The 15,382-nt window shown below is 40.8% G+C and overlaps 1 protein-coding gene across 2 annotated transcripts in view; it reads left to right on the top strand.

Annotated features, from left to right (window-relative positions):
- Positions 1-516: 516 nt before the first annotated feature.
- The window catches only part of LOC111078308 (xaa-Pro aminopeptidase ApepP), a 76,325-nt gene continuing 61,459 nt past the window's right edge, over positions 517-15,382 (top strand). The window contains exons 1-5 of one of the 2 annotated variants that reach the window (XM_041593696.1): positions 517-1,041; positions 1,104-1,307; positions 1,380-1,576; positions 1,641-1,781; positions 2,516-2,536. In XM_041593696.1, coding sequence (XP_041449630.1) covers positions 624-1,041; positions 1,104-1,307; positions 1,380-1,576; positions 1,641-1,781; positions 2,516-2,521 — 966 coding nt within the window. In that variant the 5' untranslated portion in view covers positions 517-623 and the 3' untranslated portion in view covers positions 2,522-2,536. Of the gene's footprint in view, positions 1,042-1,103; positions 1,308-1,379; positions 1,577-1,640; positions 1,782-2,515; positions 2,537-5,794; positions 5,977-15,382 lie in introns of those variants that run through there. The other variant, XM_041593695.1, reaches the window with a different exon arrangement.

Here is a 15,382-nt window from a genome sequence, read left to right as displayed (position 1 = left end):
TTGCCGTAAAACATTTCTTATCGGTTTCATACGAATATCAACCCTGATTCTGTTCGCTAGGTGTTTTTTTCGATCTGAGTACTAGGCTTAACTTTAAAAAAATGCCTATTATCAATATGAACTAGTTTCTTAGTTTCAATATTATTTGAAAAAAACATCTAATTCAATGTACTTTTTAATGTACTTTTACCCAAAAAAGTGTATAATCTTTTCTTGGTAGCAACCCTTAAACATTAAACTAAAAATAGTATAATAGTATAGCAAATAACAGAAAAAAGGGGTGTCCGTTTGAAAAAACTAAAAAAAAAATTGTGATCAAATTTTGCTTAACCTACATTTATGAACGGGTATAGATAAAAAGGGTTTTGAAACAATAAAAGCGAAAAAGCATGTTCAGTTCAATGTATGCATTCTTGGAAAAAAAATATGTCGGAGTAGAGCCGCAACAGCCCAGAACTGAACTGGTTCAAGTTGAACATCCCTAATGAATTTACGATCCCGCACATATGTATGCATATACATATGTGCAACCTAGATTTATGACAGAGTGGTATCTTATCATAACCTTATCATAATACGGAGAACTGTTGTCGATAATTCTTTCATTTAATTGCTTCTTGTTGATGATGAAGGACACAACACAAATTTTGACAAAATTACGAGAACTAATGCAACTAGTTCGGGTGCGAGACATCAGTTGCATTTCGGCGTATATTGTTCCTTCTGATGACGCTCATCAGAGTGAATATCAATGTCAGCATGACGAAAGACGAGCATTTCTAACCGGGTTTAATGGCTCTGCTGGAACAGCCGTTGTCACAAGTAATAGCGCACTATTGTGGACGGATGGTCGCTATTATCAGCAAGCTGAAAAACAGCTAGACTCGAATTGGATACTAATGAAAGATGGTCTGACAACGACTCCTTCAGTAGGAGTCTGGCTGGCCCAAAATCTTCCAAGAGGCAGTGCTGTTGGCGTGGATCCCCGTTTATTTTCATTCCGGTTATGGAAGCCTATAGAAAACGAATTGAATTCATCAGGTTTGTAAATAACTGTAGTAATTTTTTATCATTTAAATTTTGTAATACCATTCCATTTTTAGATTGTCATTTAGTCCCCATTGAAAATAATTTAATTGATGAGATCTGGGGGAAGGATCAGCCACCACAAACCGTTAATTCTATAAAACCCTTAAAATTAAAATATGCTGGAGTCACAATTGCGAAAAAATGGGATCTCGTTCGTAAACAAATGAAGGAAAAAAAAGCGGAAGCTTTAATTGTTAGTGCTCTTGATGAAATTGCTTGTAAGTTAAAAATTTATATTAATTTAATCTATTCGATTGCAACTCCGAACTCATTTTTTAACTTATATGTAGGGTTCTTGAACATGCGGGGCTCGGATATAGACTTTAATCCAGTATTCTTTGCATATATGATTATAACAAAAGATGAGCTGTTAGCTTTCGTCGATTCTGAAAAATTGCCCACAGACTTTTCTAACCATCAGTCTGAAAACGACGTACAAATAAAAGTTCTTCCCTATTCTTCAATTGGCCTGGAAATAAGTCGCATTGTAAGATTTAAACCATCTTTAAATATATTAATGTAAACAAAAATAAATTTTACTGTATCTTTAGGTGTCGAATAAGGGAACCAAAATTTGGATTTCTCCTACAAGCAGTTACTATTTAACAGCACTTATTCCAAAATCACAGCGTATTCAGGAGGTAAGAATTATATCAATATGTACATTAGAAATGGGCCGAAAGTCCAAATTTTTATACCCGTACTCAAAAAAGAGTTAAGGGGTATATTAGATTTGTGGTAAAAGTGGATGTGTGTAACGCAGAGAAGGAAACGTTTCCGACCCCATAAAGTATATATATTCTTGATCAGCATCAATAGCCGAGTAGCTGGAGCCATGTCTGTCTGTCCGTCTGTCCGTCTTGTTTGACGCCTGGATCAAATGAAGGAAAAAGGGCAACCAAATTTGTTTTCCAGACTCATGTGATATCGCTTGTAAGTTATTTCAAAATTTCGCCCCGCCCCCTTCCGCCCCACAAAGGACGAAAATCTGTGGCAGCCACAATTTTAAAGATACGATAAAACTGAAAGCGCAGTATCGTAGAAAATAACCATATCTACCAGATTGCCGAATCTGAAACAGATCGGATCATAATTATAGCCAGAATGAAGAAATGAATTTTCTGTTGGTCCCTCTCCTTCTCCAGCGCTGCTGACGCTACTGATTCTCTTTCTCGCTCGCACCTCTGCCGCGTTCAGTGGCCTGGAAACCCCTCGCATTGTAAGATTTAAACCATCTTTAAGATACACGTTAATGTAAACAAAAATAGACACTGTATATGTAGATGTAGATAGCAGATGTAGCAAAAAAATGTAAAATGTAAAATTTTTTTTTTTTCAAAACTTCTACAAAATCATAAGCTGTATACACTGACGGTACGGGTATATCAATAGTGTACCTTAGAGACGGCCCACACGTTCCTTCTCGTTTTAATTGTAAGTAGGCCCGGTGTTAGAAAGCTATATATATATATAAAAGTAAATAAAGTCGTGTCCCTTAAATCGCTTATTACTCGAGAACGGCTGGACCGATATTCATGGTATTTGATTTGTTGAATTTGTCTCCATCCAGGTTAACAGAGTAGCTTACAAAATATGGAAAATACGACCGCCTCTCGGAAAATCGCGATTTTAGAACAGATGGAATGATTTTCATGGCTTTTAATTTTTTGAGTTTGTCTCCGACCCGAATAAAAAAAATTAAACTAAACATTGGAAAAAGCGACCGCGGCTCGATAAATCACGCTTGGAAAACATTAGTAATGTTGTATGAAGTTTGCCTTTCCAGGGTTGTCAAACGTTTACTTGATTTTTATACCCGAACTCAAAGAGAGTTAGATTTGTGGTAAAAGTGGATGTTTGTAACGCAGATAAGGAAAAGTTTCCGACCCCATAAAGTATATATATTCTTGATCAGCATCAATAGTCGAGTCGATAGAGTCATGTCTGTCTGTCCGTACGTCCGTCCGTCCTGTTTGTCGCCTGGATCTCAAAGACTATAAGAGCTAGGGCAACTAAATTTTGTTTCCTAACTAATGTGATATCACACTGTTACAAATGTATTTAAAAATTTCGCCCCACCCCCTTCCACCTCAACAAAGGACGAAAATCTGTGACACATGTGACAAATCTTTTAAAGATACGATAAAACTAAAAAACGATACAGTATCGTAGAGAATGCCCATATCAACCAGATTTTCGAATCTGAATCAGATCGGATCATAATAATAGCCAGAATGAAAAAACTAATTTTCAGTTGCTTCCCCCGCCTTCGTCAGCAAAAAACCCGCTACTCATTCTCTTTCTCGCTCGCACACTCTGCCGCGTTCAGTGCGCGAGCAACCCCTAGCGGAGAGGTTGAATCTAAATGGTACATGTACAGTCTACATGTTAGATGTATAATATACATTGTATATGCATATGTAGATAACATATGTAGCAAAAAAATGTAAAATGTAAAATTTTTTTTTTTTAATTCTATAATTCTAAAAAATCATAAGCTCAAAAATGTATATACTGACTGAAGTATAAGTAAAGTCGCGTCCCCAGAAGCGACTTACACGTTCCTTCTCGTTTGTAATGAAAGTGTTACAAAAATCAAAAAATAAATTCAGTCGGTTTAGAGTGTCTATAGATTACAGATGAAATAAATCTTTTTAGACTAATTTGGAGATAGATAAGGTAAGGAGGTAGATAAATTTGTGATTTGTTTTTTTTGTGTGAGTATTATCTTCATTAATATGTGTATACAGATTAATATAGATGCCGCGGCGAAGAAGATCAAATCTTTCCCAACGGGGCTGTAATGCAATCAGGCTACGGAACAGTGCGAATCAATTAACGCGTTGATGTGTCACGAAAGCTTGCGTGCATTGCATTGAAGTTTTCTAGATAAACGCCTGTAAATCAATCGCAATCTTAAGATTAAAAGATGGTTTTCAAATATGAAAGAGGAAGAACGGGAGATTATAAGAGAGAGATTATAAAAAGAGATTATATAAAGACGTAATGGGAGTCGATCAACTGAAGATGACGGAAATGAAATATTGAGTAATTTATACGCTCTAATTAATACAAAAATTAATTTATATTGAACGTGTTATTCGACTCATCCATGCAACCACAATGTGCCACAATGAAGCGTGGCCGGGTATAGCTATAAATGAAAATTATGTGGAAAAAACGGGTCAAAAGGCGCAGCTGAAAAATTAGTTTACTGTCAGAAAATCGGACAAAATAAAATATACACCCGGTCCCCGGTTAACACGAACTCTTTTAATACGAACTCGGTCTTACACGCCTTTAAATTGGCTCCCTTTTAGCACGCTCGAAACCTCGTTCTTACACTATTGCAAAATATCGAAATACATTTTTTTTTGTCATTTATGCCTTAGTGTCTGTATCACTACGAACTGGGTGCGCGTAGTAAAAGGGAAAGCTCTAACGTTGCTGTCAGATGTAATAACACTTGGCAACAAAATTTAAAAATTGATTTGGGGCCTTACAAATTGTTAAGGAATTATGTTTTTTTTTTCATTGTTTATTTTATTTTTTTTAACTGAACCTTTTAAATAATTTTTTTTTCAGAGGTAGTGCTTTTTTTATACAAAACTGGTTTTTTCTGACCAATTCTGAAAAGCTGATAAATGAAGCTGAAAAGTGTAGCTTTGTAGCTTCGGCTTACCGTCTGGGAAAAATTAAACTTTCAAATTCAAAATTGATCATTTTGGCGTTATTTTTTCCCGTAATTTTGAATTCAAAATCTCAGAGTAAGTCGAAAAAAAATTATTTCTTGGGCTTTCATATTTTTTTAGGGTATTGTTCATAAAAATCCATGGATAAACGCAAAAATTGTGTGACCAATACTCCGAAAAAAAAAAATAAATAAAAAGCAGCAAAAAATATCGTTTGGAACGTTGCTGCCACAACGGCCGAAATGGGAAAAGCAAACAAAAAAGGACTTGGTTTTGGTTTTACCGAATAGTTTTAGTGATTTATAAATTATGATCCGCTCATCGAAAGACGACTTGAGTTAATTGAAAAAAAAATACTTTTACCTTATAAAGAGTGTTACAAAGAAGCTTTAAAAGCCACTAAACAATCTAAAATTACTGATTTCTTTGATAAACCAGAAGAGCCAACACAAAGAAAACATTTTTGTTAATAACAAAAAATTTTAATAATAGCACAATTTTGCCTACATGCCTGAATTCTAGGAACGTAGCCTCTTATATTGTACTGAATCCATATATTCGCTTAACACGCTTTCGCTTAAAACGAGGTTTTCCAGGAACGTAACCCCCGTGTTTAGCGAGGGCCGCGTGTATTTGATTTCACCGCAATCAAACTTCAGAATCATTTCTGTTTTATCAACGGACTGAAACAAAACCCACATACAAAAAAAAATTTCACTTAATAGCATGCACACCGCTCAATCGCAAGTTTGTTAATAAATCTAAAAGGTATGGTTTTCGCAATGAAAATAGGTATAAAAGAAAACAAATTTTTTAAATCTGTTTAAGTTTGACGCATCGTGGTCAAAATATTCGTTTTTTGCTAAGTAAGCAAAATTTGGGTATGTTTTTTTTTCAGTACCCTATATTAAAAAAGGCAATGAGAATGTTGATAGACCGCGGCCCATTTTAATGTACATATGTATAGATATAACTTTTGCAGTGAACATTTTTTTTCTTTTCTTCAAATACAGGTTACCCCAATTTGTTTATTAAAATCAATTAAAAATGATGTGGAGATTAAAGGATTTGTGAATAGTCACGTTCGGGATGGTATTGCATTATGTCAATACTTTGCTTGGCTTGAAAACAAATTAGGCTTGGGTGAAAAAATTGATGAAATATCTGGAGCTGATAAGCTGGAGGCTTTTCGCCGGTAAGTTCTTTAAATGTATATTATACGTAGACTACCTTTTATGTTTGTAGCCTTAAAAAAACACCACTTCCATTTAAAAGTTTGGCATTCTATGCATAGAACTTTTTCTTCCACGGTGGCGTTTTATATCATTTCGTTGTGTGATATAAATTTAGTAGTGCACATCATTTGCTGCAGAATAAATTTCGTGAGAGTCGTCAAAAAACGATAGATGTTGTTCGGCATTGACTGAATTTATTGAATTGTCGCTATATGATATTAAGGGATCTCTGCTCATTAATGGGAACAAAATACCTTGAATATTGCGTGAACAATTGGCCGTCAAGAAGAATTTTTCTCGTAAGATACAGCATAATTTGACAATCTCCCATAAAAGTGTATGGTGTTAACATCGTAACAGGTGTTGAGCTAACGAACTTTTTCACTAGCTTTTGAATTTAAATAGGAATACGATTTGAGTTCATTATATATTTGGTTTATTAGTTGAGCGGTATAGGGCCGGCAACGATCGTCTGCCCGTATGTGAGACTGAATATGTGCAGTTTATGTAAGTTAATTTTATCCTTGTTTAGAGGAAAAATTCTTTTTTATTTTCTGTTAGAAGTGTTAGTGCCTTTATTGGATATATCGAACGGTGGGAATTTTTGAAAGGGGTTCTTTTCTGAGTACAGAATAGTCGGAAGGCTGTCAGCCCATAGCGTGTGCAATCGGGACGGACGGACGGACAGACAGACATGGCTATATCGACTCGGCTATTGATGCTGATAAAGAATATATGTACTTTATGTAGTCGGAAACGTTTCCCTTTCTACGTGGCACAGATCCACTTAACTCTTAACCTTAACCCTTAACTCTTTTTGAGTACGAGTAAAATATGTTGGAGGTATATTGCAAATTCTAAGTATGGCCTACAACCTAATTTTTGTGAAAGTACAAAACGACTATTGCACAGTGTTATTGAATAGCAGTGAATAAATATTCATTATCGGATCTTAATAAAATTCAATAATAATTTTAAAATCGTCGTCTTTATACATACACTTTTCATGATAGGATATTTTTGTCTGGACTTTGATATGCAATGACTGCACGCTCCATCAAGTGGCCCATGCGACACCAAGCCGAAGCCTGTTACGCGCGGAACCCAGGCAGAAACGCAGCACCTCCTCCCGCCCAACCGACCGAGGGGCGCTGCCGCATGACAAGTGACGCCTGCTACCGAACCGATCGCGAGCATGCAGGAAAGATAGGTGTTAGACTAAAATTCGAGGAAAACTAGAGCTAAACACAACTCAAAGAGCTAAACATGCTGTGAGGTCCTATTTCAGGCTGAGGTAAGCATCAGTCTGTCCAGGGTCCGCTACAAGAAAATTTGTAGATCGCAGGTGACTTTCAGGTTTGGAGCGGCCTTGTCTTGATTGGAGAAATCGTGGTTGGTTGTTTTTGTTGGTGTTCTTTGCGTTGTTCTTTTATTATTTAATTCTTGTTTGTTTACAATGACTTAACTCGCGGATCTAGTTACTTGGCCTTGGAGCCGGCGGACTGGGTGTGTCTTGTATTCGGGCTGATGGACTGCGTAGTGCAGTGTCCTGTGTTCGGGTTGATGGACCTCCTAGTGCAGTGTCTTGGGTGTGTGACTGAGGGACTGCGTAGTACAGTGTCTTGGGTGTGTGACTGAGGGACTGCCTTGTGCAGTGTCTTGGGTGTGTGACTGAGGGACTGCCTTGTGCAGTGTCTTGGGTGTGTGACTGAGGGACTGCGTAGTACAGTGTCTTGGGTGTGTGACTGAGGGACTGCCTTGTGCAGTGTCTTGGGTGTGTGACTGAGGGACTGCCTTGTGCAGTGTCTTGTCTTTGGGCTGATGGACTGCCTACTCTTTCAGCCGATCTTGGCCCTTTTATGCAGCTGGCGATCGCACCTGAGACCCGGAAATAATTGATTCTTGCTGACTTAAGGTTATTGGGTAATAATAATTGTAGGGTGGTAGGTAGGGTGTGCTTGTCTGGGGTCGGCTGATGCTGCATCCCGGAAGGTGCAGTTGGGAATTGGGTATTTGGTTTTCAAAAGAAATGAGTTTTTGCTAACTCTGCATCGCGGAATTGAGTGGTAAGTCGATAATTTTATGCTAGCTTGACTTATTGTGAAATAACGCCAATGATATCTCTTATTGCGAAATTGTGTCGGCTTGGCTTATTGCGACATTGTAGGCTGCTGATTTCACAATTGTCTCAAGAGGTGGGGTGTTGTTGATCGAGAGTTCTTAATTAATTGTGTGCTTAAGACTATTTTATTTCCGGGGTGCTGACACACCGCTATTTGTGGAGAACCGTGGCTAGAGCCATGGTTCGCTAGCTCTGTGTATATCAGTTAGATTATTGTCTCCCGCCAGCGTGGATGCGCTGACCCTTCGCCGTTTGTGACGAGCCATGGCTAGAACCATGGTTCGTTACACCCCCCACCCCTTTCTTACGGGTGGGTGATGGAGAGATTTGTGGCGTCGCTTGGCGGGTGCTGAGGTTCGCCTTTTTCCTGTCCTTTGGCTGGTGCCGAGTCTCCGGATTCGTCGCTGTTAATCTCGTCACTTTAGCGTGGCGTCGGTAACGTTATATTTTCTACTGCTGCTGTGATCGTGGCCTTTCTGCTGCTCTGGGTGCTTTGTAGTTGGTGTCTGCTTGGGTGGGTCGATTATCCCATATCACGATGGTTTTCTCGGCAGTCGCGTGGCCAAGGACCCGTCGGTAGTTCTGGGTCGTCTTCGGTGGGTTCGGTGGCTCCGGGGTCAAAGGTTTGATTCGGGTCTTTCGGTAGGATGGGTCTGTCAAATGTAAATGCTTGGATCTGCGGGGCCAAGTCCGGCGGCCACGGCTCCGGGACTGGTTCGGGCTCATGTTCGGTTGGATCGGCTGCTTCGGAGTCAAATGGCTGGCTGGGGTCTTCGGGTAAGAGGGTTGTATCGAAGGCGCTGGGCGGTTCGATCCTCCGTTGGTAGTCGCTTATGTGGGCAACGATGGGTGTGGTGTCGCCGGGTGTAGTACTCGTGTTATACTACAGCCAGACTGGTACGTGAACAGGTGCGTTGCGATGACCCCTCTGGTATCACAGCAACGACTTGTGTGGGCGACGAAGATCTCGGACAAGGCTCTAGGCATGGCTCGCTGCATGGCGCTAAGAATCATGTCAGTACGCGGAAGGTACTCCATTGTGTTGGCGAGGATCGGTGTGGCGTCGGCCGTGGGTCGGAGAGGACGGCTGTCTGGGCATTGTGGGGGCATCGTGCTGGTTTCCGGGCCCTCGTTGAGGGGCTCTGTGGAGATCAGTTCGATTATGGGCCCCGTCCAGCGTGGGGTTAGCGTGGCTGTTTCCCGTGTTGCTGGGCTGTCGGATGGTGGCTGCCGTTGCCCTTTTTCGATGCTGGTGGTCGGTTTTGAGGGTGTCCGTGTGTTCAATTCTTCCGTTGCGGATTCTGTGCGTGCTTGCTCTGTTGCTTGTCTTCGATCTGGGCTTCCTGTGTCGAGCGCCGGGTTCAAGTGTGTTTGTCTCGTGTGTGAGATCCTCGTGGTTTGTTTGGGATGCGTGTTCCCTGTTTTGGGCCTAGGAGGCGGTTGCTCCGTAGTGATCGTGGGACTCGATTTCCCGATTGCTTGGTTGCTGTTTGCTGGTGTTGACCTTGGATTCGTGTTCTCCGTAATGTGCCGTTGCTTCGTATTCGTTGCGATTGGTTTGGGTGTCAAGTGCTGCGTTGCGTTATTGGGTGCCGTGAGCGTTGTGGTAGGTCGTGGACGTGGGTGCGTTGCGACTTGTTGAAGTTTCTGGTATCGAGGTTCGGCGTCTTGTACGTGGATGGTTGTAAGCACGGGCTCAGTGGGCATGGGGTGACGGTCTCGTAGCTGTAGCAGCGTGGAGTCCATGCCGACAATGACTTTTCCCAACATGTTTGGCAGGAGCGGGATTTGAACCTATCGTTGATCCAGCTTGATGTGCGCCAGTATAACTTGTGAGATCTCTCTGACCGAGCCATCGGCTCGAACTCGGTGGCCAACATTGTGAGCTGTGCTAAGCTTTGTAGTTCGTGTCGCCGCACGTACATCTGGTATGCTGGCAGGCCGTTATCGTAGATCCTGTTCAGTTCCTTGGCTGCGTCGTACCTGGCGTGGTGCATGAGTAGACGTATCTCGATGAGGTAATCCGTGAACAATTCTCCTACCGCTTGCTTGCGGGCTCGGATCTGGTCTTCCAATTGTTCAAAATACCGTGGCGGCAAGAAGAAAGTCAAGAATTCTTGGCGGAAATATGCCCATGAGCTGCCTTGTAGTTGGCTGGTGCGGTACCAGCGACTGGCCCGATCGGTGAGAAGCTCTGTCATGGCCCGAGGTAGCTGATTTGTGTCCACCCCATATGAGCGAGCACGTTCTTCGAGTAGTTCCAGAAACGCGAGTGGATCGTCCTGTCCGTCGAACCTGATCCCCCATTTCCGAATCTGTTCCGCGATGTGGGCGGTGGAAGAGTCCATGGCTGGCACGATCCTCTGGGTGGGCGAGCGGCTGGTCTCCGTAACTGGAGGTCTGGGCAGATCGGCTGGCGTTACGATGCGTGGTGGGCAGGGTGTGCTGTATTCGGCCGCTGTGGGGACTTGTAACCCGGCTTTTGGGTCGGTTTTCCGCTGGTCAGACGGCCCAGGAGTGGTGGGCATGGGCGACTTGGAGCGTCCTGCTGGTCTGGCGTATTGCCGTTCGAGGTCGGCCAGTCGAACCCAGGCATCCTGCGAGAGTGTTCCGGCGACTAGTGCGGCGAATCTCTTTCTTCGTTCCTCGACTGTTCCGTCGTTTCCGAATCCGAATTCCTCGGCCAGGACTTCCAGCTCATCCCGCCGGAGTTTGTAGATCCAGCCGGTGGTGACTCCTGGATTGGTATGGTGTCCCTCCGGGCAAAATTCGTCGGGTTGACCGGCTCCGTGGGCTTCCATGGTGTGTTTCTGTGGTTAGTAGCACTGACTTACGTGTTGTTGGTGGTATTTCTGCTTGCGACCGGATTTTGCGTTTTGTGCTTGACGGGTATTAGCCCTTGCTAGCCTAGTTTTCTTTCAGTGGCCGTGGGTCTTTACGTCACAAAGCTCCGTATTAAGGTGTTAAAAAAGTCCCTGCTCGGGCGCCACTTGTGAGGTCCTATTTCAGGCTGAGGTAAGCATCAGTCTGTCCAGGGTCCGCTACAAGAAAATTTGTAGATCGCAGGTGACTTTCAGGTTTGGAGCGGCCTTGTCTTGATTGGAGAAATCGTGGTTGGTTGTTTTTGTTGGTGTTCTTTGCGTTGTTCTTTTATTATTTAATTCTTGTTTGTTTACAATGACTTAACTCGCGGATCTAGTTACTTGGCCTTGGAGCCGGTGGACTGGGTGTGTCTTGTATTCGGGCTGATGGACTGCGTAGTGCAGTGTCTTGTGTTCGGGCTGATGGACTGCCTAGTGCAGTGTCCTGTGTTTGGGTTGATGGACCTCCTAGTGCAGTGTCTTGGGTGTGTGACTGAGGGACTGCGTAGTACAGTGTCTTGGGTGTGTGACTGAGGGACTGCCTTGTGCAGTGTCTTGGGTGTGTGACTGAGGGACTGCGTAGTACAGTGTCTTGGGGGTGTGACTGAGGGACTGCGTAGTACAGTGTCTTGGGTGTGTGACTGAGGGACTGCCTTGTGCAGTGTCTTGGGTGTGTGACTGAGGGACTGCGTAGTACAGTGTCTTGGGTGTGTGACTGAGGGACTGCCTTGTGCAGTGTCTTGGGTGTGTGACTGAGGGACTGCCTTGTGCAGTGTCTTGTCTTTGGGCTGATGGACTGCCTACTCTTTCAGCCGATCTTGGCCCTTTTATGCAGCTGGCGATCGCACCTGAGACCCGGAAATAATTGATTCTTGCTGACTTAAGGTTATTGGGTAATAATAATTGTAGGGTGTGGTAGGGTGTGTTTTGCTGATGCTGCATCCCGGAAGGTGCAGTTGGGAATTGGGTATTTGGTTTTCAAAAGAAATGAGTTTTTGCTAACTCTGCATCGCGGAATTGAGTGGTAAGTCGATAATTTTATGCTAGCTTGACTTATTGTGAAATAACGCCAATGATATCTCTTATTGCGAAATTGTGTCGGCTTGGCTTATTGCGACATTGTAGGCTGCTGATTTCACAATTGTCTCAAGAGGTGGGGTGTTGTTGATCGAGAGTTCTTAATTAATTGTGTGCTTAAGACTATTTTATTTCCGGGGTGCTGACACACCGCTATTTGTGGAGAACCGTGGCTAGAGCCATGGTTCGCTAGCTCTGTGTATATCAGTTAGATTATTGTCTCCCGCCAGCGTGGATGCGCTGACCCTTCGCCGTTTGTGACGAGCCATGGCTAGAACCATGTTTATGTTTATGTTTATGTTTATTTTGATTTTTCCTAGTGCTACAAGTAAAACTTATTTTTAATGCACTAGTCACAGAAGAGTTATAGTTACAATTACAATATTTACTCTTATTTCTAAACAATATTTGACATACATCAAGATTAATTTATTTCATCTATTTTGTATTTAATATTTAATATAATATTTAATATACTTTAATTTAAACTCAATTTTTCATTTTTTCATTTTTATTCTTATTTTAGGTTTTTATATATATATTTTTTTTTTTTTTTTAGTTTTATGTGTTATGATTGTAGGTGTGTTTTTAAATTTTTCCTAAATTGCGTTGGGTTGCTCAATGACTTTACATGATGGGGAAGCTGGTTCCATATGCGAATTGCATTTATAAAATATTGCCGTTCTGAATTCAATGTTTTGTATCGAATGCTCTTTATGTTGTTGGTTCGCGCAGAGTTAGCGAAATTAAGTTTCTGGTAAAGGTATGCTGGTTCTTTAGTGAAAACTATTTGATGTAAGAAAATTAGTGTTTTATAGTCCATCCATTTCAAAAAGTCAAGTTCAAATATCGTAGAAGCTATGTCTGATATTCTGTCTCTCCTCGTCAAATCGTAAATGTATCTTGCTATATCATTGTATGCTACGGTCAGCTTGTGTCTACTCCTAGAGTCGCAATTTCCAAATACCTCAACGCCATGCAAGAGAGCAGGAATGAGGTATGCTTTTGCAAGCATCATGCGGGTTTGGGTTGGCAGTTCCCTATTACACGCATTTATACAATCATTTAGTTCACATAGAGGTCGACTAACATAAAGTTGGACATCATCTGCATACATATGACAACTAGACTCAGACAAAACAGATGGCAGATCGTTAACATATATAACGAATAACAATGGTCCAAGAACTGATCCTTGGGGTACACCACGTTTAACAAATAAAGACGCTGACTTAGCAGTTGTTGTGACAACTGTTTGACATCTATTGCACAGGTATGAGGTCATTAGTTTTACAGCCGTTGGAGAGAAGTTGCACTCATTGTGTAGTTTTTCGACCAGAATTGCATGATCAACGGTGTCAAAGGCCTTGCTAAAGTCAAGTAGTGTCAGGAATGTTATTTTGCCCTCATCCATTTGTTCTCGTATATCCTCTACTATTTTTATAATGGCTGTTGTACAGCTTCTATTTCTCCTAAATCCAGACTGATTATCATTTAGTATTTTGTGCTCTGTCAGATAGTCACTGATCTGTTTTGCCATTAAGCTTTCAAAGGCTTTCGATAGCATTGGGAGAATTGAAATAGGTCTATAATCTTTTGAATTTGATTTTGGGATGGGTATGATTTTAGCTTCTTTCCATTTTTCAGGGAACGTTGACGTCATTAGAGCAGTATTGAATATATGGGTAATTGGCATTATAATATATGGGAGTATAAGTTTGAGAAATTTGGGGTTCATATTATCTAGACCAGTTGCGGTGGACTTTATTTTCAAAATACAGTCAAGGGCATCTCTCGGACTCACGCTGATAAAGTTAAAGTCTGGAAATGCATGACTGGCAGGTACGGAGCTCAGTCTTGTATTGTTTCTAGTGACAGGCACTGGAGGTTGCGAAAATTTTATATTTAGTTCTTCAACATTAATATTTGCTTGGGCCACAGATTGTTGTTTCCCTATCCCTATACTTTTTATTGCTTGCCATTTTTGTTTAGAAGTGATTGCTTCGTTAAGTGTTACTGTATAGTACGATTTTTTAGCTTCAATAATTCTCTTTGTCACATTCTGTCTATTTTCTTGGTAAATTTTAAAATGAGTTTCAGTCTTGTATCTCTTCCACTTATGATAAGCTTGGTTTCTTTTTTTAATTCCTAGTTTTAGGTCATTTGAGAACCAAGGATTTGCTTTTCGATTGGCAGTTGCTGTCTTTAGCGGAACACTCTGATTAAAGAGGTAATTAATATTAAACTGAAGCTGGTCAAGTTGAGTGTTAACGGATAATTGGTCATATATAGAGTGCCAGTCAAGTAGGTTAATGTCAATGTCAAGCTTTGCAAAGTCAATATTTTTGAAGTCTCTGTAGAATATGGGAGGGTCATTTTCGTCAAGATTAAAGTCATAGGTCAAAAATAATAAGTCATGTTTTGAATATCCAGGTACTGAAAGTTGATCGTATAACATTATCTTTGTTTTAACACTCACAAAAAATAAGTCAAGTAAAGTATTTCGGGTTTTTGTATAGTGTGTGGCCACCGTAGAGTTTACCAAGTTCAGTCCTAATGCTTCCATATGTTCTGTCAAGTGACTTTGTCTGAATATATCACAGTTAAAATCTCCAGTCAGAATTATATCAGTATATGTAAGGGATATGTCAGATATTTTAGTTGTCAATTCGGAATAGTCAATGTTCTGATTAGGTCGATAAATGCATCCTAGTAGTAATTTATTTGAGCTTTTTGTGTCGATCAGTTTTACAAAAATATATTCGAGTTCACTTTCTGGGGGCTGTTTGCAGACAATTTTAGTCAGGATATTTTTTCTTGTGTAAATTGCAACGCCACCCGCATGGCCAATACGATCTGAACGAAAAACATTGTAACCACTACATGCAATTAACAAATCACTACATTCAGAGACGAACCAAGTTTCAGACACACAAATAACATCTATTTTAGAATCGGTAAACATATATCTGAACTCTTCTATTTTCTTTGGCAGGCTTTGTGCATTAATATGGCAAATTTTTAGGCCAGATCTTTGCTTCACCAGAATTCTTAGCAAACCATGGGTATTAGGATTTATGCTTTCTGTGGAATCACCCATTTTAAATGTTCAAATGAAGTAATATTCAACAGCGCAAGAACAGGAAAAAATCTAAAAACACATCTAAAAACACGTATTTTAATTAAAACTACTGGTAAAGTATTATTAATTTTACTTGCTATCATTTCTGCGTCACTGTTGCTCTCCTTCTTGTTGGCGAAAGGAACAAGTTGGTATCATGGAAAGGTGGTTCATGTTTTCTAGAA

Source organism: Drosophila obscura, unplaced genomic scaffold, assembly GCF_018151105.1.
Source record: "Drosophila obscura isolate BZ-5 IFL unplaced genomic scaffold, ASM1815110v1 contig_194, whole genome shotgun sequence".
Lineage (NCBI taxonomy): Eukaryota > Metazoa > Arthropoda > Insecta > Diptera > Drosophilidae > Drosophila > Drosophila obscura.
This window is presented reverse-complemented; position numbering and strand designations above follow the sequence as displayed.